Source organism: Rousettus aegyptiacus, unplaced genomic scaffold, assembly GCF_014176215.1.
Source record: "Rousettus aegyptiacus isolate mRouAeg1 unplaced genomic scaffold, mRouAeg1.p scaffold_m13_p_4, whole genome shotgun sequence".
NCBI classification, from domain to species: domain Eukaryota; kingdom Metazoa; phylum Chordata; class Mammalia; order Chiroptera; family Pteropodidae; genus Rousettus; species Rousettus aegyptiacus.
Window position 1 is genome coordinate 41680572 of NW_023416307.1, and position 23689 is coordinate 41704260.

At 37.7% G+C, this 23689-nt stretch overlaps 2 protein-coding genes and 2 pseudogenes across 5 annotated transcripts in view; 2 read left to right on the plus strand and 2 right to left on the minus strand.

Annotated features, from left to right (window-relative positions):
• The window catches only part of EHHADH (enoyl-CoA hydratase and 3-hydroxyacyl CoA dehydrogenase), a 46127-nt gene extending 34477 nt beyond the window's left edge, over positions 1-11650 (minus strand). Inside the window, exons 1-2 of the mRNA XM_016159748.2 lie at positions 11426-11650; positions 4386-4489 (exon numbers count right to left, since the gene is read on the minus strand). Of these exons, the coding sequence (XP_016015234.2) occupies positions 4386-4489; positions 11426-11499 (178 nt within the window). The 5' untranslated portion in view covers positions 11500-11650. The remainder of the gene's footprint in view (positions 1-4385; positions 4490-11425) is intronic.
• On the minus strand, positions 6874-6992 carry LOC118602649 (annotated as a pseudogene).
• On the plus strand, positions 8723-9926 carry LOC107518232 (annotated as a pseudogene).
• A 5486-nt stretch (positions 11651-17136) lies between the features above and the next one.
• The window catches only part of MAP3K13 (mitogen-activated protein kinase kinase kinase 13), a 137839-nt gene continuing 131286 nt past the window's right edge, over positions 17137-23689 (plus strand). For 2 of the 4 annotated variants that reach the window (XR_001598788.2, XM_016159716.2), the window contains exon 1: positions 21111-22946. The gene's annotated coding sequence lies outside the window, so the exon portion shown is untranslated. The other 2 variants (XM_016159717.2, XM_016159719.2) reach the window with 2 other exon arrangements.

Below are 23689 nucleotides of genomic sequence, written 5' to 3' on the forward strand. Positions count from 1 at the left end.
CGGTATTTCTAGGTCTCCTACTATGATATGATAGTGTTTGGGTCAGTTTCTCCCTTTAGTTCTGTTAGTAATTACGTTATATATTTCAGGACTCCTTGATTGAGAGTATAGATATTAATAAGTGTTATATTTTCTTAATGGATGATTCCCCTAATCATTATGAAGTGTCCCTCAGTGTCTTTCTTTACCTTTTTCATTTTGAAGTCTATTTTGTCCAATATTAGTGCCACTACTCCTGCTTTTTTCTGAGTGTCTTTTGTTTGAAATATCATTTTCCACCCTTTCACTCTGAGTCTATATCTGTCTTTAGAACTGAGATGTGTCTCATAGTTGAGTTTTGTTTTTTTGATCCAATCTGCAACTCTGCACCTTTTATTGATGCATTTAGTCCATATATGTTTAGGGGGATTATTGAAATATGAGGTTTTCTTAGAGCCATTTTATCTTTTGTTTTGTGGTAGCTTGGTTTTTCCATTGTTTCCTTGCCCTTGCATTTATCTCTGTTATTTTAATTTGGTTGGGTTTTGTGGATTTTCCCTATGGTTCTTCTTGTTTTATGTTATGTACTTCAGTTCTGGATCTTTGGTATGTATTTACCATTAAGAATATGTAAAGGATAGTTATATATATACAGTAGTCCATTTTCTTCTGCGTGTGCCTTATCTCCATTCCCCTTTGAGAATGTGGATCTTTGATTCTTCCGCTTTTCTGGTACTGTTGTCTCAAATTGTCCCTATGTATGCTGAAAATTCATTTCTATCGCACAATAACAATTCTCTTCTTATTAAGTTTATAATACCCTATTCTTAATAAGGGCTGGACTATTCTGCTTCTGTCTGCCTGCTAGTCATCTTACATAGTCATGTTTGTTTGTTTGTTTGCTTTTTGTCCTATTGTTTCAGGTGGGCTGACCCCTTTCAGTATATCTTGTAATGCAGGCCTCATAGTGGAGAATTCCCTCAACTTTTGCATGTCTGTAAAAGTATTTCTTTTTCATATCTCAAGGAGAGCTTTGCTGGATACATTATTCATGGCTGGTAACTCCTTTCATTTAATAGTTTGAATATTTGGTTCCACTCTCTTCTTGCATGTAAGGTTTGTGCTAAGAAACCTGAAGAAAGCCTGATGGGTTTCCTTAATAAGTTACCGTTTTCTTTTCCCAGGCTGCCTTAAGAATTCTTTCTTTGTCATTAATTTTTGATAATTCTAATATAATGGGTCTCAGAGAAGGCCTTTTTGGTTGAGACAAGTGGGTGTTCTGTTAGCTTCCTGGATTTGAAGCTCCAGCTCATTCCTTATATTCGGTAAGTTCTCGTCCACCATTTGTCTGAACATGCTGTCTGATCCCTTCTCCTTGTATTCTCCTTCTGGTATAGCCATTATTCCTGTGTTGCCTTTCCTGAAGGTGTCAGCTAGTTCTTGTATTTCTCTTTCATTATTTTTCATTCTTTGGCCTTTCTCTTCTTCCTTCTGAATTTCAAGATTTCTGTCTTCAATATTATTGATTCTTTCCTCCATCTGGTCATCTCTATATTCTAAGCTTGCTATTTCACTCTTCATCTCTTTTAGTGTGTTATTCATCTCCAGAAGTTCTTTCTAGTTCTTTTTTTAGGGTTCAATCTCCTTGCTAAAAAACTCATTTTGCTGGTCTATTTTTTTCTAATTCCTTCTAATTGTTGGTCTGAATTATTTTGCATCTCATCAAATTCAGAAGTGCAATCCTGAATTTTCTGTCATTTAAATTGCATATTTCTATGTCTTTAAGCGTATTTTCTGGAGATTTTTTCTCTTTCTTTTTAAGCTGCATTGTCACCCTGGTTGTTCATGGTGTTTGATGGACAATTTCTCCACCTGGACGTTAATGGGAGTTTGTTCAGCTTTGTTTTTTTCAGAAAGAAATTTTATTATATAAAGGTCTTTCTTTATTGTTAAGGTGTTTTTCTTTTGATTTCCAGTAGGTGGTGTCCCAGCCTCTTAGATCTGTTTTCAGTCTAATAATGCCTTTTTTCTCTCTAATAAATTAAATATTCAAGTGATAATCGCTATCTTCGGTCCCAGCCCCTGTCAGTGGTACCCATAGTGGATTTTTGTTTTGGTACCTTTTGCTCAAATTCCCCTGGCGATCCTCGATGCTACTAGATCTGGGAGGATATGGGGTGGAGGGAAGGTGCACTCTGGGTTGGTGGGTGGGGGTTGCTGCCAGTCTCCGTGTCTCAGTCTCCCACTTTGCAATCGTGGCTGCTAAGACACAGCTGTTGCCCCTCCACACTTAGTTCCCATTCTGCTTTCTGCACTGATCCCTGGCCTCCACTGCGTGGAACTCGCTGATCCCTCAGGCAAGGCTGTTCTTGGCAGCAATTTCTTCCCTCCTCCTCATCTTGCAGGGAGCTCCAGCTGCTGCATGTGGCAGCTTTTGGGTTTTTTTCCTCCCAATCTACTACGCCACGACTCCCGTGATTCCGAACTCTGGAAGCTCTTATGCACAGATCACTCTCACTCAGACATGCTTTTGTGCAGGTTGGGTGTTATTTGTTGAGTTTTAGATGTTCCCCTTACTGTTATTTCAAGGGGAGAGGTCCATGCTTCTGACATCATTCCAGCACTTTTTTACATTGTTTTGCTGTCTCTATTTTTCTTGATCAATCTCTCCAAAGGTCTGTCAACTTTATTAGTCTTTCAAAGAACTAACTTTTGACATTGTCGATCTTTTCTATTCACATTTGTTTTATATCTCATTAATTTCTCCTCTTTATTATATCTTCCTTTTACTTCATTTGGATCTATGTTACTATTTTGTTAGTTTCTTGATACAGATTTCAGCACATTATGTCTCAGTCTTTTTTCTTTCCTGATATATAAGGCTATATGTTTTTTACTAAGTTTTACTTTATCTGCATTCAGCAAGTTATATAGGTTGTGTTTTCATTATCGTGCAGTTCAAAATATTTTCTAAATTCTATTATGACTTCTGCTTTGACTTAAATATTATTAAGATAGAAATTTCATTTCTAAACATATGAGAATTTCCAGTTATATTTTTGTTATTTTTGCTAATTTAATTTCATGGTTGTTAGAGAACATATTGTAAATAAAATGTTTTGAGATAAGTTTTCATGGTCCAATATCTGGTCAATTTTTGTAAATGTTGTAGATTTGAGAGGAATGTATATTTTGCAGTTGTTGGGTACATCGTTCTATATAAATCCACTAAGTCAAATCTCATAATTCTTAATGCCTTTCTAGGAGAATAATTTTTTTCTGCCCTGAACTCTAACTACATTCCCTCTTCTATCTCCTTACAAAGAAATATCAAGTTCTCCATAATTCTGATCCCTCTCTTCATGCCTCAAAATTATCATCTTGGGTTTCCAAACTTAAGTTTTCAAACAGTTGAGTAAGCCATTTAATAGCTGGTTAATGTTTGGCATACTATTTTAACCTTTCTCAGGCTCAACCTTTCATCTGTAAATAGAGATTATAGAAGTTACTAAGGACTAGAATATAATAAGTGTAAAAATATTGCTATTTTCATTATTAACAAATAAATAACCTACACAAGACTGGTACCTAGCAGGCAACACAAATGATAATTATTATGCTCATTACCATTTTAATATTTATTTATTGTGATGATTCCAGTATCCATTTCTTCTTAGGCTACAATTAACATACATTATATTCTTCCGGTGACAGTGAGATTTCATAGGTCCTCATATCCATGTGACTTTGTCAAAGAGTATAATATATTCATTTAGGAAAAGAGGAATGGCGTCACAAACACCACTGAATCACCATTTTGGACACTTTTGCTATATTTTGTCAATATTTTTGCATCTTCACAAAATAATCCAATAAAGAGTAACATGGTCACTGAGACAGATGATAACCAGAAGAAAAATAAATTCCATTTCGAGACTGTGCGAAATGAAAAAATAACACTTATCGAACATCTTCTACATTCAGGCTCTGTACAAAGGCTTTCAGATATGTTATTTAATGTCACAAAGACCCATTAAGATTGCTATTACTATGTCTACTTTATAAATAGAGAAACTGAAGTTTAGATCAGAGGAACTTGCTCAAGTTCATATAGGGTGGAGATAATACACAGAGCAGGTATGTACCAGCAGGTATAAGAGCCATCAAACCTGCAACTAAATGTCTTCCAAAGGCCCAATCCAATATAAAAGGGAGTATAGTCAAACTCTTCTCTGGGTCTCTCTTTGACTTCTGTCTCTTTCTCCACAATATTCCTCATTCCCACTCAAGTGCCCCATATCCATTATCAATACTAACGTATTACTCGCAGGTACAGCTAACGCAATACTGATCTCAGTCTGTGGCTGGATTCCAGAGATAATGGGAGAGGGTTAGACACTGGTTACCTGCAGAGAATATGCCATCTGCTCCAGTAATCACAATGGCTTTTACTATAGGGTCGATTACAGCTTTCTTCAGTCCCTCTCTCATTTCTTCAAATACAGTCACACTAAAAGAAAAAAATATATACTAAAATTAGTCAGAATTAAATTTCTACCATCTCAGAGTTTTTTCCTTTTCTAAAAATAAAACTTTAAACACATACACAATGGGTAAAAACCCTAGATACTTATTATTAAACTTTCACTAATTTGTTCAATATGTATCTACTGTGAATTAAGCACTGAGCTGATTAAATAAACTTTTTAAAGAGTATTTTCCTGCACTCTGCTGTAACTTTGAACACATAATATTGGCACTGATTAATTTTTAATTATCATTATACATTTTCTAGGTACAGTAAAAGGAGTTTGTAACATCCTAGGGAGAACAAAATATGCCTAACAAAATATCACACTAAGATGAATGCTTTATAGATACAAAGAAAGTGATGGAGAAGTACAGAAACTAAAATATTCTAAAAGAAATGGAGATGTGGCAGGGGCTCCAAGTTACCTCAAATATTCCTCCTTCCTACCTTCTTCACAGTATTAAACATTTGGTTTTTACTTGGATATGCAGCCGCTCAAAATAAGGACTATGTGTATTTCCCAACCTACTTTGCAGTAAGGTCAGCCCAAGATCTTAAGTTCTGGCCAATGGGATATAAGCAGATTTGGTATATACAAGTTTCGAGAAGAGTCCTTAAAGGACTGGATATGCTTTTTTTCTTTTTCTTTCCTCCTGGAAGGAATGCAGATGTGATGGTTAGATTGGGAGCAGCCTTCATGGGCCAAGAAGTAGAACCATGTATTGAGGATGGCAGAGCAGAAGATAGATGGAATTGGGGTCCCTGATGATTGTGGTGCAGCCATACCATTCTAGGACACTGCTATACGAGAAATCAACTTTTCCTTGTTTAATCCACTATGGTTTTGAGTTTTCTGTCACTAACAGCTAAATCTGATCCTAAATAATTTAGGAAGGTCTGGGAAAGACAGGGCATGTAGTAGATTTTGCCAAGTTTCAGCAGATGAAGGAGCCATTGATAGAGAAGATGGTGAAAGCCAAAAGTAAATGAGTCTGTCAAAGGAAAAGAAAAGAGAACTGAGAGTAGATCTTCTCAATACACCCTTATTTAAGAAGTAGGAGAGGCTCAGCAGAGTGATTCAGTACCAACATAGCCCAGTCACAAAGGCTGAGAGGAGAATTTGCCAAGAAGCAGGGGATCGTTAAATGCCAAGGGATAGTGAAGGAGGAACACCTAGGAAAAGTGGTAAGGAACTGCTTATAGGAAATAAGTCTGATCAGTTTTGCCTTGGAATTCTGAGTATTCTGGGTAAAATGTCTGTTCTTTAGCATATAGAGTGAAAAAATATATTAATATGAAATGAAAAACAACAAACTGCTATAAAAGCGATGTTGTTCGGACTAGCAACTATAAGTTAAAATTCATGGAATAAAGGAGACAATTACCCTTTCATCTACTTTTCATCATTTAACCTAAATAAAATTAAACCAAACCTTTTGCCTTCAACTGGTTAATTAGAAACCAACTATGTTAATGAAAAACAGATTCTGAACCATCCATAATACTGAAAAATTCAAAAGACACATTTTCTTTCTGGGTAAATGATGGCTACAAAATTAGCCAAAATGAGCTTAATCGGTGCCTCTAAGGAAAAGAGGCTGACTTTTCCCATTTCACTCAGTCCCTACTTTTTTATTTATGTTGTTAATTTTGCAAAAAATTAAACATAGGAAAAAAGGAAAAATGAAAATGGCTGTAACAATGTAGCTTTACTAGATTCAAGCCAAGGGAAAGGGACCGTAGCCTGTAGCAATGTCAAGGTCACAGAAATTAAGACATTATTTTCTCCCCTTAATACTGTCGAATTTGGAGAAATGGAGTCTGGACTAAAGATAACAGTTCATGAGTGCTGACCAAAATTCTTTAGTTTCTGTGACTACAGGAGGTCTTTTTGTGAGGGTTTTTTTTTTTTTAAGTGAATGTCATAAAATCAAATTTGTGGCTTGTGACCAGCATTTTTTATTATTATTATTTTCTCTCTCTCTCTTTTTTCTTTCTTTTCTTCTTTCCCTCCTCTCCTTCCTTCTTTCCTTCCTTCCTTCCTTCCTTCCTTCCTTCCTTCCTTCCTTCCTTTCTTTCTTTCTTTTGTTCGTTCTTTCTTTCTTTCTTTCTTTCTTTCTTTCTTTCTTTCTTTCTTTCTTTCTTTTTGTTTCTTTTCTTTCTTTCTTTCTTCTTTCTTTATTTCTTTCTGTTCATGTCATTGGTCTTGGTCTTTCTTCTCTTCTTCTTTCTTCTTTCTTCTTTCTTTCTTCTTTCTTTCTTTCTTTCTTTCTTCCTAGGCAAGGCAACTCTTGGTTGACTTCACAGATTACAAGGATTTTGTCAGTTTACGATCCCTTAGTTTTTTATTTTTTGTTATTTTACACCTACAGCATCTGGTCTTCCTAGGTGGTCTCCCATCCAAGTACTAACCAGACCCAACCCTGCTTGGCTTCTGAGATCAGATGGGATCGGGCCTGTTCAGCATACCATGGCCGTAGACCCAGCATTTAAAAGAAAGAAAGAAAGAAAGAAAGAAAGAAAGAAAGAAAGAAAGAAAGAAAGAAAGAAAGAAAGGAAGGAAGGAAGGAAGGAAGGAAGGAAGGAAGGAAGGAAGGAAGGAAGGAAGGAAGGAAGGAAGGAAAAGAAATAGAAGAGAAACTAGAATATATCAAACTGTAAAACTGAGGGAGGATAGATAGCCTTGAGACATCCCCTCCCATCCAAAATAAGCCTCTGGAATTCTTTTGTCCTTTTCCAGCTTTAGTAAATCATAATATCATTATGTCACCTTGCAAATACTATGGTTTCCATCATGTACCCAATGTCATGACAATTCCAGAAACACCAAATGAGAAAGGAGAAACCAAGCTCCCCAGATAATGGGGAGGAGATGAAGTCACATTAGTACCATGTCTCTGGGCCTTGCCCCCAAGAAAAAAAAAGAGAGAGAGAATAACCCAGACATCCTTGGCGTGACTTGCCCACAGGCTCTGAGTTTGTTTGCACTTCCTTCTTGAATGTGTACTTCTGCTTTAATAAATCTTGTGCTTTTCTGCTTGATGTTGGCCTTGCCCTTGAATTTTTTCTCATGGCATAAGACGAGAACCTGGTCAGCTCTGAGCTGAGTCCTCTCTTAGACTTCCATCCTTATCCAGCTCTCTGGCATCATAACAAACGTTTTGCTTCATGAAACTTTGTTTTCAGTTATGTATTTGCATGTGCATGTGTCCTAGGTTGCTATGTAAAACATGGGATTTAAGATCATACGAATTACAGTAAAAAAAAAAAAAATGTAAAAGCCATTGTTGGGAGACAGGCCTAGTAATCAGGCATGTCCTATACTTGTAAAGAGGATTGGCATTCATCTGAATTGAAGGAAACATGGCTGGCTAAACTAGCAAAGAAGGTTTTAACATATTTGTTTGGGCCTCCAAAATATTCAAATAAGACTCTCTCAGTGAGCTAGAGAGAGATAATTTTCCACATAAAATTAGAAATAGAAATGGAAAATGAACAAAAGTTCAAAGCAAAACAACAACAACAACTGAGAACCCGTTAAACTGGATAAACATGCTGGTATGCACCTCTACCTAAAATATAACTTCAAAAGCAAATAGAGATAAGGGTAGGAAAGTATTTATTGCCAAGTGAGGGAAATTTCAATGAAGCTGAAATGAATCCTGAGCAGCAGGGCCTGTTGGTAGGGACTTGCAACAGGCCTCTGCTTAATAAAAATGATGATAGCTAACATCTATTAAATGCCAATTTATAATCTTCAAGATTTAAATTTTACAACAACTTTTATGAGGTAGAAACGAACACTTTCTCCTACAGGGTGAGTTGGGGTGGATTGAATACTATAAACATTAAAAATAGTTATAAGAAAATTTCCCTAGTTATGGGTATTAGACTGGAATTTTTCCTCTCAAGTTCTTAACAGACATGGTTTCCCACTACAGGCAGAGGTTGAGACAGACAGTCTGAATATCTAATAATTCTAATTAGAATATAGACAAGTCCAAAATTGATATATAATCATATTACTTATGTTTTCTTTATCGAAACCAAAATAATGACTGTCTTGCTGTTGTCTGAGAATGGCAAGTGAACATATCATCCTTGTGTGATTTTATTGCTGCAATTCTTTCATATTACTAAATGCAATCATTCACATTATGGCATTAATACTGATAAAATCGAATCTGATGACAGGATAAAAATTCCGTTAAAATGATCAGGTCTCGAGTAGCAGCAGCGCTGGCTGGCTGTGCGGAGGTTCTCCTAGCAGTGCTGTTTCTCCAGCGTCGCCAGTTTTCACTACAGCGCCAGGACAAGTCCGGTTCGTGTTCGACCGCCGAGATCTTTCTCATCTCGCTCGGCTGTGGGAAATCAGACTGAAGCGACTGAGTCCGCGATAGAGAGAGAGAAAAGAACAGCTCCGTGAACTCAATAGGTGGCTTGAGCTTTGAAACCACGGAAGAAAGTTTAAGGAACTACTATGAACAATAAGGGAAACTTACAGACTATGTGGTGATGAGAGATCCTGCAAGCAAAAGATCGAAAGGATTTGGTGGTGTAACTTTTTCATCCTTGGTCGATGCTGCCATGGCTGCAAGATCTCATTCCATTGATGGGAGAGTGATTGAACCAAAGCATGCTGTTGCAAGAGAGGAATCTGGAAAGCCAGGGGCTCGACTTAACTGTGAAGAAGCTGTTTGTTGGTGGGATTAAAGAGGATACTGAAGAACATCATCTTAAAGATTACTTTGAGGAATATGGAAAAATTGATACCATTGAGATTATTACTGATAGGCAGTCTGGAAAGAAAAGAGGCTTTGGATTTGTTACTTTTGATGACCATGATCCTGTGGATAAGATTGTGTTGCAGAAATACCATACCATCAAAGATCATAATGCAGAAGTAAAAAAAGGCTTTATTTAGACAAGAGATGCAGGAAGTTCAAAGTTCTAGAAGTGTAAGAGGAGGCAACTTTGTTTTGGAGATTCTCATGGTGGCAGTGGAAATTTTCGACCAGGACAGGGAAGTAACTTTAAAGGAGGATCTGATGGCCACAGAAGTGGTCATGGATTTGAGGATGGCTATAGTGGGTATGGAGGAGGAACTGGAGGTGGCAATTCTGGAGGTAGCCCTGGTTATGGAGGAAGAAGAGGAGGATATGGTGGTGGAGGACCTGGATATGGCGACCAGGGTGGGGGCAACAGAGGTGGTTATGACAGCTATGGAGGAGGAAATTATGGAAGTGGAAATTATAATGACTTTGGAAATTACAACCAGCAACCTTCTAACTATGGGCCAATGAAGAGTGAAAATTTTGGTGGTAGCAGGAACATGGGAGGACCACATGGTAGAGGAAACTATGGTCCTGGAGGATGCGGAAGAAGCGGGGGTTATGGAGGTAGCATCCAATGTTGAGCTTCTTCCTATTTGCCATGAGCTTCACTGTATAAATAGGAGAGGATGAGAGCCCAGAGATAACAGAACAGCTTCAGGTTATCGAAATAATAATGTTAAGGAAACTCTTATCTCAGTCACACATAAGTATGCAGTGATACGGCAGAAGCAGATGCAGAGAGCCATTTTCTGAATGGATTGGATTATTTAATAACATTACCTTACTGTGGAGGAAGGATTGTAAAAAAAAAAAAAAAATGCCTTCAAGACAGTTTCTTAGCTTTTAAATTGTTGTTTCTTTCTAGTGGTCTTGGTAAGAATGTAAAAGCATTTCTTCTTTGATAATGTTAAATTTGTAAGTTACAGGTGACATGTGAAACCTTTAAGATTTTTCTCAAAGTTTTGAAAATCTATTAGCCAGGATCATGGTGTAATAAGACATAAAATTTTCCTCCAAAAATTTAAGTGCATGTGTAGAGTTCAGACGCTGTTGTATATTTATGATTTAATAAAATAATTCTAAAGGGAAAAAAATGAGCAAGTATCCTCATTTCAGCCTTTTTTCCTTTTGCTGAGCTTTTTTTTTTTTTTTTTTTTTTTGCTTCAGCAGTATGTGATAAGAATTTTAACCAAAAGTCTTTTTCTTTATATATATACTTCATATATTCATTGTAAATTATAATTTCTATTAATTTTACTCCCTGTGGATGAGTGGCTTATTTCTAGGCTGATAGATCATATACTTTTTTCAGAGCTATGGGAGAACCAAACCTATATAATAACTTCATTAATTTTCAAAAAAGCAGCATTAATCTCACTTTTAAAAGTAATGCTGTAAGTACACTGCACAAATCTGGGTTGGAGTTTAACAAGAAAGGTACTCCACAATGAATTGAACGAAGATAAAGCACACAGTAGTTTTCAGAATGTGCTTATTTAATAGGTTCATTCTGACAGATCTTCCACGGAAGCACTAAGGCCCTGAAGTTTAGAACTGTTCAAGAGACATAACTGCATTTCTGGGCCAGGATACAATCTCCTTTACTCAATGCGTTGTCATTAATGGGGACCTTTACTAGTTTTTAAAAATGTGAAGCCACATTGTCCGGTTCCTAAAGCTTTTAGTCAGGTACGTAGCGGTTGTCTGCACTCAGGGTTGGGAAGTGAAGGGTCAAGGTCCAGCCAGCATTGCACTAAGACATTTGGAATTGAAATTACACCTGAGAAGTCAAAGCTGCAGGCAAGCAGAAGAGTTCAGCATAGGTAGACCCGGTTCGAGTCCGGCTTCTCGTGGCCATCTGTTTGCCTCTAGGTCTCGGTTTCCTTCCCAGTGAAATGGGCATGAGAGTTCTCTGCGAAGATTAACCAAGATGACCTACGTAAAAGGCCCTGGCATGCCCATCGTTCAATCTGAGGCAGTGTCTCTCCGTTTAAACCAGCGGGGGAGAACCAAAGCCTCGAGAGCAAGCAGGCGGGAAAGGCCCCGCTGACCCCAGGCTGGAGGCGACCTAGTCCGTTACCTGATTGCATTGACCGGAGGGTTTCGGAAGCGAATCAGTGCCAGGTTTTTCCGCAGTCGCACGTATTCTGCCATGTTTCCTCAGTCACTGAGATCGCCTCAGCCTTTGTTCCACTTTCTCCGGCGGGCCTGCCCCAGCAGGAGGAACCCCAGCTCAGCCAGTGAGAGCCCAGCGCCGCCTCCCGCCGCCAGGCCAACCCCGGGCACCGACGCCAATACTACGTGCCAGCCCTCCTCCTTCCCCCCGGCCCCAGGCCCACTCTCTGCAAACGCTCCTCGTCACTTTATTGGCTCCCCTCCTGCTCCTATCACAAAGCGCATCGCGGAGAACGATGGTAAATGGGTGGAATTGCTAGCAAGTCGGAATTTGCAACCCTCTGGCCCAGAGAGATGTGCTTCTCTGTTCAGATTCTGAGTTGACTAAATTGTGGAGCTGTCGTCATCACAGTTTTCATCTTCATGATCCATAACGGGGACAGATATATGGGATCCTGACAATTAAGTGATATGATACAAACGTGGAACATAAAATGCATGCATCATGCATTTCACCTAGGTGGGTATGCTACTAACATGAACCAAATATTTGCACAATAGTCATAAGGCAACCTAGGGAAATCTACGAGTCTCTCGTCTACCCAGTTCCCTTTTTTCTTCTTCTGCCATTCCTTAGGATTGTGATTTCTAATACTTCATTCATCCATGAATTGTGCACCTGTATCTGCTAGGCCCGGGTAGGAGACTAAAGATAAGCAAGGCCCAAACCCTTTCCTCTAAAAGTTCGTACTGGATCCAGGTTTCTTTGGATATGATGGGTCTCTGCTGATCTGCCCAGTGATGAGAAGGCAGTCTGGAAGTCTCAGAGGAAAAAAACAATAAAACGAGTTTGTTCACTGGTGTTTCATAAATTTTAACGATGATTAAGGACTGTTGTCATAGATATTCTCTTACCTCTTGAATCCAATCCATCAATGACAGCTCCCACCTTTAATAGCCAGCCAACCACAAACAGGCCAATGCCAATGCCTCTGATTGTCAACAATCAACAACAACCAGCTTCTTTAATGCCTCTGAAAATTTTGCCAGTCCTTTAACTGCACCTTGCCCAAAACCTTGATGTAAGATCAACAGTTTGCTCTGCTTAGAGAGACTGTACATGACCAACACAGCTTTATGTTACTACAGGAAGCAGTAAATTCAGCTATGTCTTCTTATTTCAGAAATTGGTTTCTAGGGGAACAACTCCACCTTGGCATCCTAGCATCTTTGAATGCCTCCACTAAGGCCATGTAGGCAAGCAAGGCTTAACAGCTCTGAATGACGTGAAACTCCTAGAGTAAGGGGAGATCAGGATGGCATGGAGCCGTTTTTAGGCAGTGTCTCTTCTTTATCTTGGAGGAGTCAGACACAGGTCATTCTCATCTGTCTCCCTAGTTTCGGTTGCTTTGCACTCTCCACTCCCCACCCTCACCCCTTAGGTACAGCTGCAAACTTCTGTAAAATTTAAAATTTAAGAGGGCATTCACGCTCAGATTTTTGCAAGTGCTAACTGTGCCCTGCTTCTCAACAGCAGAGCAACACGTAGTTTCTGTCGTCTGCCATTTAGCCCCTCCTGTTTGGTGTCATCTTGTGGGACTAGGGACACAGGGAGCTGATATCATGCTGATCTTTCTTTTGCTGTCTGTGTAAATGATACATTATCTAAAATTTTTTGGGGGGATGCTATGGGCCAAATCTAAGTGTGGCAAGCCAATTTAGCAAATACCACCATGCCGCTTGCTGCTTGCGGACTACTTGACTGTTGCCAGTTGCTTGATGATGGTGATGAATTGTTACAGTCTTCAATTGTCTTTTCATTCAATTTGTCTCAATAAGTACTACTTAGCAGGATGCCATTCCTCTTCGCTAAGGCACTTCTACATCATTTGCATGTTATTGCTTTTGCATGTTAAATATGTCATTTTCATTGCTGTCATTGTAATACAATTTATGAAAATAGATTGGTTGATCAGAAGTGGTCAAAAAATTAAAACTAAAAAATTAAAAGAATGAAAATATAGAAATCTGTGTGGTACAACATGCAAATATGTACTCATAGTAAGAATAGAGATGGCTACCTAAACTTGACTTTCCCTGTATTGGTGCTCTATTAGCCCTGGTACCTGGGCGAGGTGTTGTATTGTGAGATTTGATTTGATAGTGGCATGACTTCTCTTATAAACCAATCAGGTTTATCTGAAACAAACACAAAATATTGCTTTCCAGCTGAAGTGATAAACTCTCTCACATGTTTTCTTTCATGCCCTTTGCCCATCTACTTTGGAATACACCCAGGGGAGGATAGAGCCAAATGATTTTGTGGAGGGGAGGTGCTCCACGGACTGGAACCAATGTGGACTGGTATAGAAGAAAGAACATTGGGTCTGTTGGTTTAAAAATTTCAACCTGTCCTAAGTAATACAGTGAAGAAATGACCAGTGAGTACACTTTTCCACAGTGAAGCTGGCTGATGTTTGAGGAGAAAAACTGTTCACCTAAGTGTTGAAATAAAAGATGAGATTTAAATAATTTCCTCACTATACTGATATCAGTAAATTACAATTTCTATAATTTCAAGTGGCTTGCTCAAATGTTGAGTCTTGGAGATACACACATTCACATATACACATATATATCCAGTATCTTAATAATAAAGATAACCTGGCTATAAGGATTCCTACAGAAGGCCCAACTGCGGTAAAAATGACTCAGTCACCTTGATTAGCTTCACTGGTTGAAATAAGTTTTAAGATTTAACTCCCTGATGCTACTTTTGTTCTCAGGAGTAATTATTTCCTGGTTCTACTTTTGCTACATTAAGTATCCCTTTAATAGAATGATTTTTTTTATCAAATATTTAGAGATGCTTAGAATTCTGCCTAAGCCTGCTCTTTTTAGGGCCTTTCTCAGGAAGCACCATTTATCATGTGATAAAGTTCTCTAGTTCCTCACTATGTTGGTTGTTCAGGACACTGTTTATGTTTGTCAATGGCCCTTTGATTACCATCTATTCTCTGTATTCTGCATCGGTCATCAATCAAGTCACATTAATGTTTTCTTAACTCATGTTTACTCTCATTTTTTTTCTTATCAATAAAGACTTTTTTCCTTTTACCCTTTTCTTTAAAGGATAATTAACTTTTTATTAATATAGCTCACATACTATACAATTCACCTTAAAGCATACAATTCGTGATTTTTAGTATAGTCACAAGGTTGTACGCCTTCGCCACTCTCTAATTTCAGAACATTTTAATCACCCCAAAAAGAAATCCTCTACTTATCATTTCCCTTTCTCCTTATCCCCTAGCAACTGCTGATCTTTTCTAATAGAGACACTAATCTATCGCTATGGATTTGCCTATTCTGGACATTTCATATAAATGGAATCATATAATATGTGGCCCTTTGTGTCTGATTTCTTTCATTTAGCATAATGTTTTCAAGATTCATACATGTTGTAGCATATATCAGTATTTCATTCCTTTTTATTACTGAATAACAGTTCATTATATGTGCGCGCGCGCGTGTGTGTGTATGTATATATATATATATATATATATATATATATATATATATATATATTAGGGCCATTTTGCATAATGCTGCTATGAACATTTTGTGTACATGTTTTTGTCTAACTATTCTAAAAGTAGAATTGCTTGCTCATATGGTAATTCTATTTAACTTTTTGAGAAACTGCCAAACTATTTGTCGTACTATCCATATGGCAATATATGAGGTTTCCAATTTCTCCTCATCCTTGCCAATATTTCTGTCTATTTTAAAAATTATTATTAGGCTAGTTGATCTTAAATATGAGTTATATTTTACCTTTTTTATTAAGCATCGTCTTCTCCCTTTGTGAGTGAATACACATTTAGAATCTGTCTGGCTTATGGAAAGCCCTAAGTAAGAATAATCATATTATTAGCCATTATTAGTCTTATGGTCCTTTGAGATGAATCAAATTGAATTATGTCTTCATCTGCTTTGAATAGCAAACAGGATGCAAGCTAATATACCATGCATTGCTAAAGTCAAAGTAAAACAAGTAGGCATAACTCAACTTCCATTAATAGAATCATCATATTCTAGCGTCTGTTATATATTTCCAGATTTTCCCATCAAAGTGCCTTAAGTTTAAACCTGGAGATTATGCTGATATGATTATAGCTTTGAGGAATCCAAAGGACAAGGAAATGGGACCGAAGACTGAAGATGGGCAAATAGTTTGATTTAAATAGACAAAGAGATGTTAAAAGATGTTGTAGACTGGTGAATTTTAAATCAATACCTTACAAAATTTTGGAATAATTCATTAAGGAGATGGTTCATGAAAAGGAAGTTATGATCATTAAAGATATATTGTGTTCACTAAGAACAAGAGATGCCAAATTAATTTTATTACAGTTTTTGAGAGGATTAGAAGATACACTGGAAGTTAAAAGAAATGTATTGAGATTCCTGGAGGGATTTAACAAGGTTAGATAATGGAATCCTTGTGAATATGATGTAGGCCACTAGATAACTATGTTTTATGAGTAAATATTTAACTAACAAATCACATTTTTGAGCAGTTTTGTGTTCTAGGCACTGTTAATGCAGTGTAAGCAAAAATAAACACCGTACCTGCCTTCATGTCGCTTGCTCTTGTAGTATTATGGGACAGTAGATCTTAACTGAGAGAGGGGGAAGGAGAAGAATGCATTTTGAAAATGTACACATCTGGCACTCACTCTGGGATACTCTGATTCGGGGTGAAATCAGAAGTTTAAAAAACTCCAGGTAATTTTAATGCACATCCTTGGTTAAGAAACTCTCACGACGGAAGCTTTTTGTAGTTCACTGCACTGTTTTTGACTAGATTCTGCCTTGAACTATATTATTTTTCAAAGTGAGCAACTAATAATGTCAGAACAATTTCATATATATAATACAATCGATCACATTACAATAAAAGTATATGAGAGAAATCATCGAGGAATTTTCCTGCTGCTTTATATTTTATCCATAGATTGATATAGTTAAATTCTAGATGAGTCTGTGTCAATGAGAACTAAAATATAGAACTGGTTTTGTAAATGTCATCGATACTATTTACAAATATTCTCATTTTCTCCCCTTCTTCATAGTAGGTTGTACTTCCCTTCCCACTTGAAGTGAGGTCATTTGACATTGCTGTGGCCAATAAAATGTGAGCAAACATGGTAGAGCTTCACTCAGTTCTTTTTCCCTCTGGGTTGGCTACTGGCGTCATTCAAGATAGTGGTGGTTCAATCAGCCTGGGTTCCTGAATGACTACAATGAGCAGAGCCCTCTGCAGACCCAGAGTAAGAAGCTAATCAATTTGTTTTAAGACATTTAGGTTGGGGGGTTGTTTATTTACTGCAGTATTACCATGCCTATCCTAACTGATACAGAATTCTAGGATGAGTTTATGACAGCATAACATTTAATGGTGAGTAATGTAAAGCCCTATACTATATAAGTTGAAAAGATAAAAATTGTAAAGACTAGAGTGTCCAATCCAGAACTAATGTATATATTTCTCTTTTCTAAGCTGAGCATCACCTTTGAATTACTGAATGTGTATCCATCCTCTCTGAGAGTGTGCACAGCATGTAGATGTGTAGATGAACTGCTACAGCCATTTGCCACCTCAAGGGAAGCTGGCCATAAGTTGAAGCAAATGCTGCTGGAGGCAGAGCAAAGAGAGAAATAAATGCGGTCCTGGATGATATTATTGAGGTAATGAAGTAACTAACCCTGATGCCTATCATAACAGTACAGTTACAGAAGTCAATTATTCCCTTATTGTTTAAGCCAGTTTGTATTGCATTTTGTGGAAGATGTAAAAATGTGCTGCCTTCCCCTTTGAGGAAGGACTCCTTGTGCAGCTCTGCAGGGCATGATTAACAGGCAGTCTAAGCTGTCAGCTTCTTCAGAGTCTACCTCAGCTGCAGAGAGCCACTTTGCTAGAGATCACACCCTTCCTGGGGCAGACTGTTTCTAGTCTAAAGGGCTGACCATTTCAGCCTGACACAGGATACTCTGAGGGCCAATACTCACTCTAGAGCTCCCTCTCGGGTTGGCTGATAATTCCTTGGACTTGAACAGCAATACAAATTTTTCCTCTGACCAAACCTGCTTCCTGTTCATTCCTAATAAAAAAAATCTTTCCATGTCCATAGCAGTGTCTACTTCCAAAAAACCCACTCTATGACAAGTTTTCTGTAACATCAGGCAAAAGCATCCTAATTGAGATTCAGTGGGATCATTTGAATTTGGTCTTGTCTAGAGGAAGGAAAAAGCCCTCATGATCTCTCTCATTTTTCAACTTTGTAGTGTGTAAATTTTCAAGCATACACAAAAAATAAAAAGAATATAATGAAACATGATATATCCAGCTTCAACAATATCAATATATGGGCAATCTTGATCACCTGAACTCTCCCTTATTATTTTAAAATAGTCTCAGATATTTATTACATTATTTCATTCATAAATTCACAGCGCACTGAGATGCACTGCAATGTCTTTTGTGTTCTCTCAATCCAACTTGCATTTTCTTCCTAACTCAATTCCTATCTATAGTCTTATCTTTTCTGCCTCTTCACAACCACAGCTTTCAAAAGAGAACTTATTTTAATAAGAGAAAGGGGCAGTAGTGGTAAGAGATAGAAAGGCCCAGAAATAATCCTGGAATCCATCCATTCTTTCACTTATTCAACAAGCATTTTTAGACCTGTCATCTCCCAGAGCCTTGGGATACTCAGTTATTACCAATATACAGGTGGTTGTTCAGACAGGTGGATATCCAGATTGATTGGTCAGAAAAACTAACGAGAAAGAGAAAGTGATGGACTGAGAGGAGGAAGGGAGTAATGACCAAAGGAAGTCAGCCATCTAGTGGTTACAGTGAGAAATGTCATGCATTTTTCTACTAGATAGAACAATATTAAGATTTACTAAAGAAGAGACCTTTAAGAGGAAATTTAGGCTCAGCAGTGAAGTTAATAGCAGACCTTGACATAAAACCTAAACGATCAGATTCTAAGTCCTGCACATATTGTGATTATTTGAAACTCTTTAAAACTATGGTTCAAATTATTTAAAATTTTATGAAAACATCATATTTTGGATTTATTTTTATAAAATTATGGTATATTAGTACAAAGGGGGGGAACATGCATTCATTGACTGAAGGAACTAGATGTATCTATGATAACATTAACATTGAATTATTTTTCTATTAAAAGGCTTGCCTCCCTCATCAGATAGAAGTTTCCTCAAAGGCAAGGATTATCTTATACATCTTTGTATCCCTAACACCTGGCCTGGTGTGCCTAATTCCTGAAGGAATAAATGAATAAATAGAATTAAGAGGATTAGACTCTAAAACTGACTGCCACTGGCTAACTTTGTGACTTTCCACAGAAAAGTCACATTCATTAAGAATATCATTGACCTTTTTTTAATGATAGAGTTGGAAGAAACCTTAAATTTCATCTGTGCAAACTATATTATTCTATGGGTCTATAGGATTGCCTGGTTATTTGGAACATGGAGTCATTACCAACATGTCAGTAATAATACTTATGCTAACTTTGTCATATTCTGAAAACAAAAGTTGAATATTTAAGAGAAATTGCACCCAATAGAGAAGCATAAATAAAATTGTGTCATGTCATTGGCAGTACACTGGCAGAGTTTTTATGTTTACCTTTAGGAACTGCTTGGATCAGTTACTTATTCCTGTCTTGAGAATTAAAACCGAAGGTAGAGTTCATCGGATCTGATACTTAACCCCTTGTTTCTGGGTAAATATAAAAAGTTTGCCAGTGGAAAGGGGTAATTGTGTTTGAAATGAATCCAGGAGTGACCAGAGCAGCTCTCTCAAATTGTTAACATAAAAATAAAAGGCCTTTCAAAGTAAGAGACAATAAGCATTTATTTGAGATTAAGAAAATAATAGCTATTCAAGAATCACCCAAATAGTGTTTTGATTAGAAGACAAAGGCAAGGGGTATTTATGAGAAAGGGAAGGGGAACAATTACATCAAGAAAAGAAAGGTATTTCTATATATTCTTTTCTGCAATATATTTGCAGAAAAGCAAATATATTGATGCCAATTTAAAAACGATGTTTTAAAATTTCAATTCAGTAGTCAGAATACCTGCTTTCTTGCTATATTTGCAAACAATTTTGGGGGACACAATCCGAAAGTTATTTTGCCCTATTTTAGCATTCTAAAGGTTTGAGGCCTAAGATGTGCATGGCAGTTCCTCTGGGATGGCAGCTCCTGCTCCATTTTAAATTGGCTCTGTTTATATTATTTTTAACAAAATGATTATCAGAACTGTGTGGCATCTGCTAAGTTATATTGCTCTTGTCTCTTCTGGACTGGGATTTTCTTAGTCCTTTTTCACTTGAGAATGAAGGTAAATCTGCTTTTGCCTAATTAATACCTTGAGACAGATTTGGGGAATAGAGGTTGGTAGTATTTTGAGATTCCACTTCTGGTCCAAACCCTGCCACTAATTGTATGACTTTTAGTCAGTTGCTTTTCTGGATCCAATTTACCTTACTTGTACCATCAAGAGGTTAACTAAATGATTATCTGTAACCTTCTTTTCAGTCCTAACATTCTGTGAATTTTTCTGTTCTAAAGATAAATTCTCAGGTGAGCTGGTCTCCTTTTTGGCCTGGGTTAATGTTTTTCCTTCCAATATTTATTAAGTATCTCCATGTTTTTGAGGGCAGGGCCTGGGTTTTATTCAGATTTCCTTCAGTATCTAGCACAATTACTAAGCAGGTGACCTCACAGTTCAGAGGGGAAAGATGCCAAGCATCATTAATTAACCACTTAATTAAAAGCTGAGGATACAAAAGATAACAAGAAAATCAGTGCCAGCCTTCCTTACCACTTACATATTCCAACAGGGAACAGGAGAGCGCTTGGAACAGTTAGCCCTCGTTGAGCACTTCCATGGGGCCATTGCCATGTATTACATCTCAAGTAATACACACATCAACCCTATGATCTGGGTACTAGTATTATCTGTGTCCTGGAGGAAACGGGCACAGAGAGGTCAAGTAACTTGCCTAGGTAACACCGTTACACGTTGAGAGGCCAATTGGAAACTACTAGCACATAGGAGAGAGCCCGCACTCTACTAAGCAGAGGAATCGGTAACAGAAAAATCACAAGAACAATCTCGTGATTTCTCCCAGGGGCCTGACAAGTTTGGAGATGAAAGACGAGTTCAAGGTGCAGAAAGAGCAGAGGGAAGTGACAACAGAAAGGTAGGCTACAAAAACTGCCAAAGAAGTTTCAAAAACAAAAAATGCACCCCTCTAGGCTGGCTTACACAGCTGGAGATCAGGAAAACAGGAGGAAAAGAACCGGGTAAACACGATCTGCATAGCGCCTGAATACGCAGAGAACCGAAAAACAGGTCGGAAATAACATAACCAGAAGAGTTAGAGGCTTGGCGGGATTGCGGGACCGGGTGGCATCCGGCCGGACGTGACACACAGGAAGTCCCGCCCCGGAGGCGGTGCCCGGTTGTGGAGGGCGTCGCAATGGGCGGGGCCGAGTGTCTCTGGTCCTCCTGGAACGTTGGATCTCGGGCAGGTAACCAGCGGGCTGAAACTGGAACCGGAAAAGGGTGGAAGTTGGGATCGGTGGTCCAGTTTTCTCGGGGTCCCGAGCTCCGGCGGGGAGAGGTGGATCTCGCATTAGAGGGTGACTGGGGGAAAGGCTCCTCAGCATAGGACTCCCTGGGGAAATAGGGATACGAGGAACTTTGGGAACGGGGTCGTGAGGGCCGAGGTCGTCGAGGAAATGCAGATAAGCTGAGTCTTCTAGGAATCGGCCGTGGCTGGGTGTCAGAGCACTGGCGCTTGGCCCTGGAGGGATGGAATCTGTGAACCGAGATGAGCTGACCTAGAGTTCGTTTCCCCCTTACCCTGACTCCTACCCCTGTTCTGCTAGTAGGGGACAGGGACTTCATCTTTTCATCTCTTCATGCTGCACGGTGCTTTGCCACTTTGTGGCTTAGCGGAGAGAACGTCTCCTGAATTTCAGTATCTCTACCTCTGAATATAGGAGTGACTCCAGCTTAATTGGCTTACCAATGGTTTATAAGGATGCCGGTGCAATAGAGATCCAGGACGTTGTTTTGTGGTTATTGAAATTTAGAAATGTGCCTTCATATTTTTCTCTGGTATGTGTAGTGAGGGTAAAGCGATTAATTTGGCCTCTTTCTGATTCTTTTACTTTTCGGGGGAGGGCCAGGGGAGAATTTCAGGTGAATGACACCCGGCAAGGAGTTGGCCATCAAACGATAAGTTGCATTTGTAAACTGAGCTTCTAATAGCACTGAGTTTCTAATTAGTGTTTTAAGTGCTTTCTTTTAATAAATATGAACTTGCTTTACTTTTTCTTAATGTTTTCTTTTTTATATCGGGGTACTTCATACATTTGAGATGTAAATGAGAATTATTTAATAATAAAGATGAAAATAGTAATTTATAAAAATCCAGTCAGAGGTTTCACCTGCTGTGTTCACATAAGGTTAACTTCTTCCAAACAGTTGTAGGAAGTCTTCAAAAGAATAGATCTCTGAAGATTAAATTATTTCCTTTGTATTTATTTGGGTGTCTTAAAATTGCTGGAGAGTGTGCACAGACCTAAAGAACAAGTGGTGTACCCAGATTGTTTTTAGTTGTCAGGTTGTGTAATGGGATCTGGGCGTGAATCACTCTCTAGTGTAGCCCCATGAGGTGGTGGTGTGTATGGGCTCTGTGTTATCTGATGAGATGGTTGACCCTAAGAGGTTCTAGAATCTTATCATTAACCCGAACTTATCTCTTTTTTGTTTTTTACAAAGAAGAAGCCAGTAAGCATATTATAGATTTAAAAAATCTAAGATATTCTTAAAAATTGGTTGAAAAAAAAACAAAAAATAGATATGTAAATACATATTGCAGTCATTTAAATTTAAAAAGTTTGTCTGCCTTTCAAACTTGTTTTCTAGTGTCTGGAAAGTGTTGGTATCCAAATCATCCGCATCTTTGTATACTATTATTATGGTATCACCTTTACAATATATATGCTACAATAGATATTGTACAAAGTAAGATTTTGAGATCCTCTATATTAATATTAATGCCTTACTTAAAAATAGTCTAATTTTATTACCTTAATCTGCAATTCAATGTCATGTCACAATTTGTACATCTAAAATGTCTATATACACAATAATAACTATTACAACTATTATTCATAATAAATTGGTATCCAAGCGGTAACTTAGGTGTGTGCATTGACATTCTTGAGATTTTCAGTTTTGCAGAACACTGATGTCTATGGACTCTAACATGGACTTCATTTAAAGAAATCCACGGATCATTAATGGACAAAAACATGAATCAATTTGTATTGTGGCATTCAAATCCTAGCACTTTGGGAAAGGTAAGTTGTTGACTGTGTTTTATGTTAGGTGAGAAATAGAATAGCCCTGGATTGGTCTAGGAAATTGTTGGATTGTGATTGAAAAATATAGGCTGAATCTCTAAATATGTTTTAATCTGGACCCTCCAAAGAGAGATTTTTTGTGTATTTATGAGGCAGTCATTACTATTCCTCTGTAAAATTGATCAGAAATTAAAGAGATTGACAAAGTATGTTATTCCTGTAAGATTACTGTCTTTCTTTTTCTGGAAGATCTCTTTTCAACACCTTAGAGTCTGGCAGACTGTAACTGTAGATACCCTGTAGGAATGGGATCTCAGTCATTTAAATAATCTCCCATCCAACTTTGGCTCTGTAATAGTATATGTCCCAAATCTTCTGGACAATTTATTTTGTGCTTTAAACTAAAGCAAGAAAAGAGGCCAAAAATGTTTATGTTTCCTTATCATTGTTATCCTTTTAGCCTTATTAATGCTATTTTCTTTTGTCTTCTTTGTTCTTCTTTTTAAAAATCTTAGATAATTCATTCTCTAGGCCTTTTATCTTTCTGTCCTAGGGAGTAAAGTTTCTCCTTCTGTTTTACCTTTCTTAGTTTAGGAGTATGTTAATTTTTAAAATCTTAACTTCTCACATTGTGATAATGATTGGCACCTTTTAATCACTAAGAATTAATATTGTGTTTTTCCTGGTCTCCCTTGTAGATATACTGGCTTGTTCAGAATTTGTTCAATTCTAAAATCAGA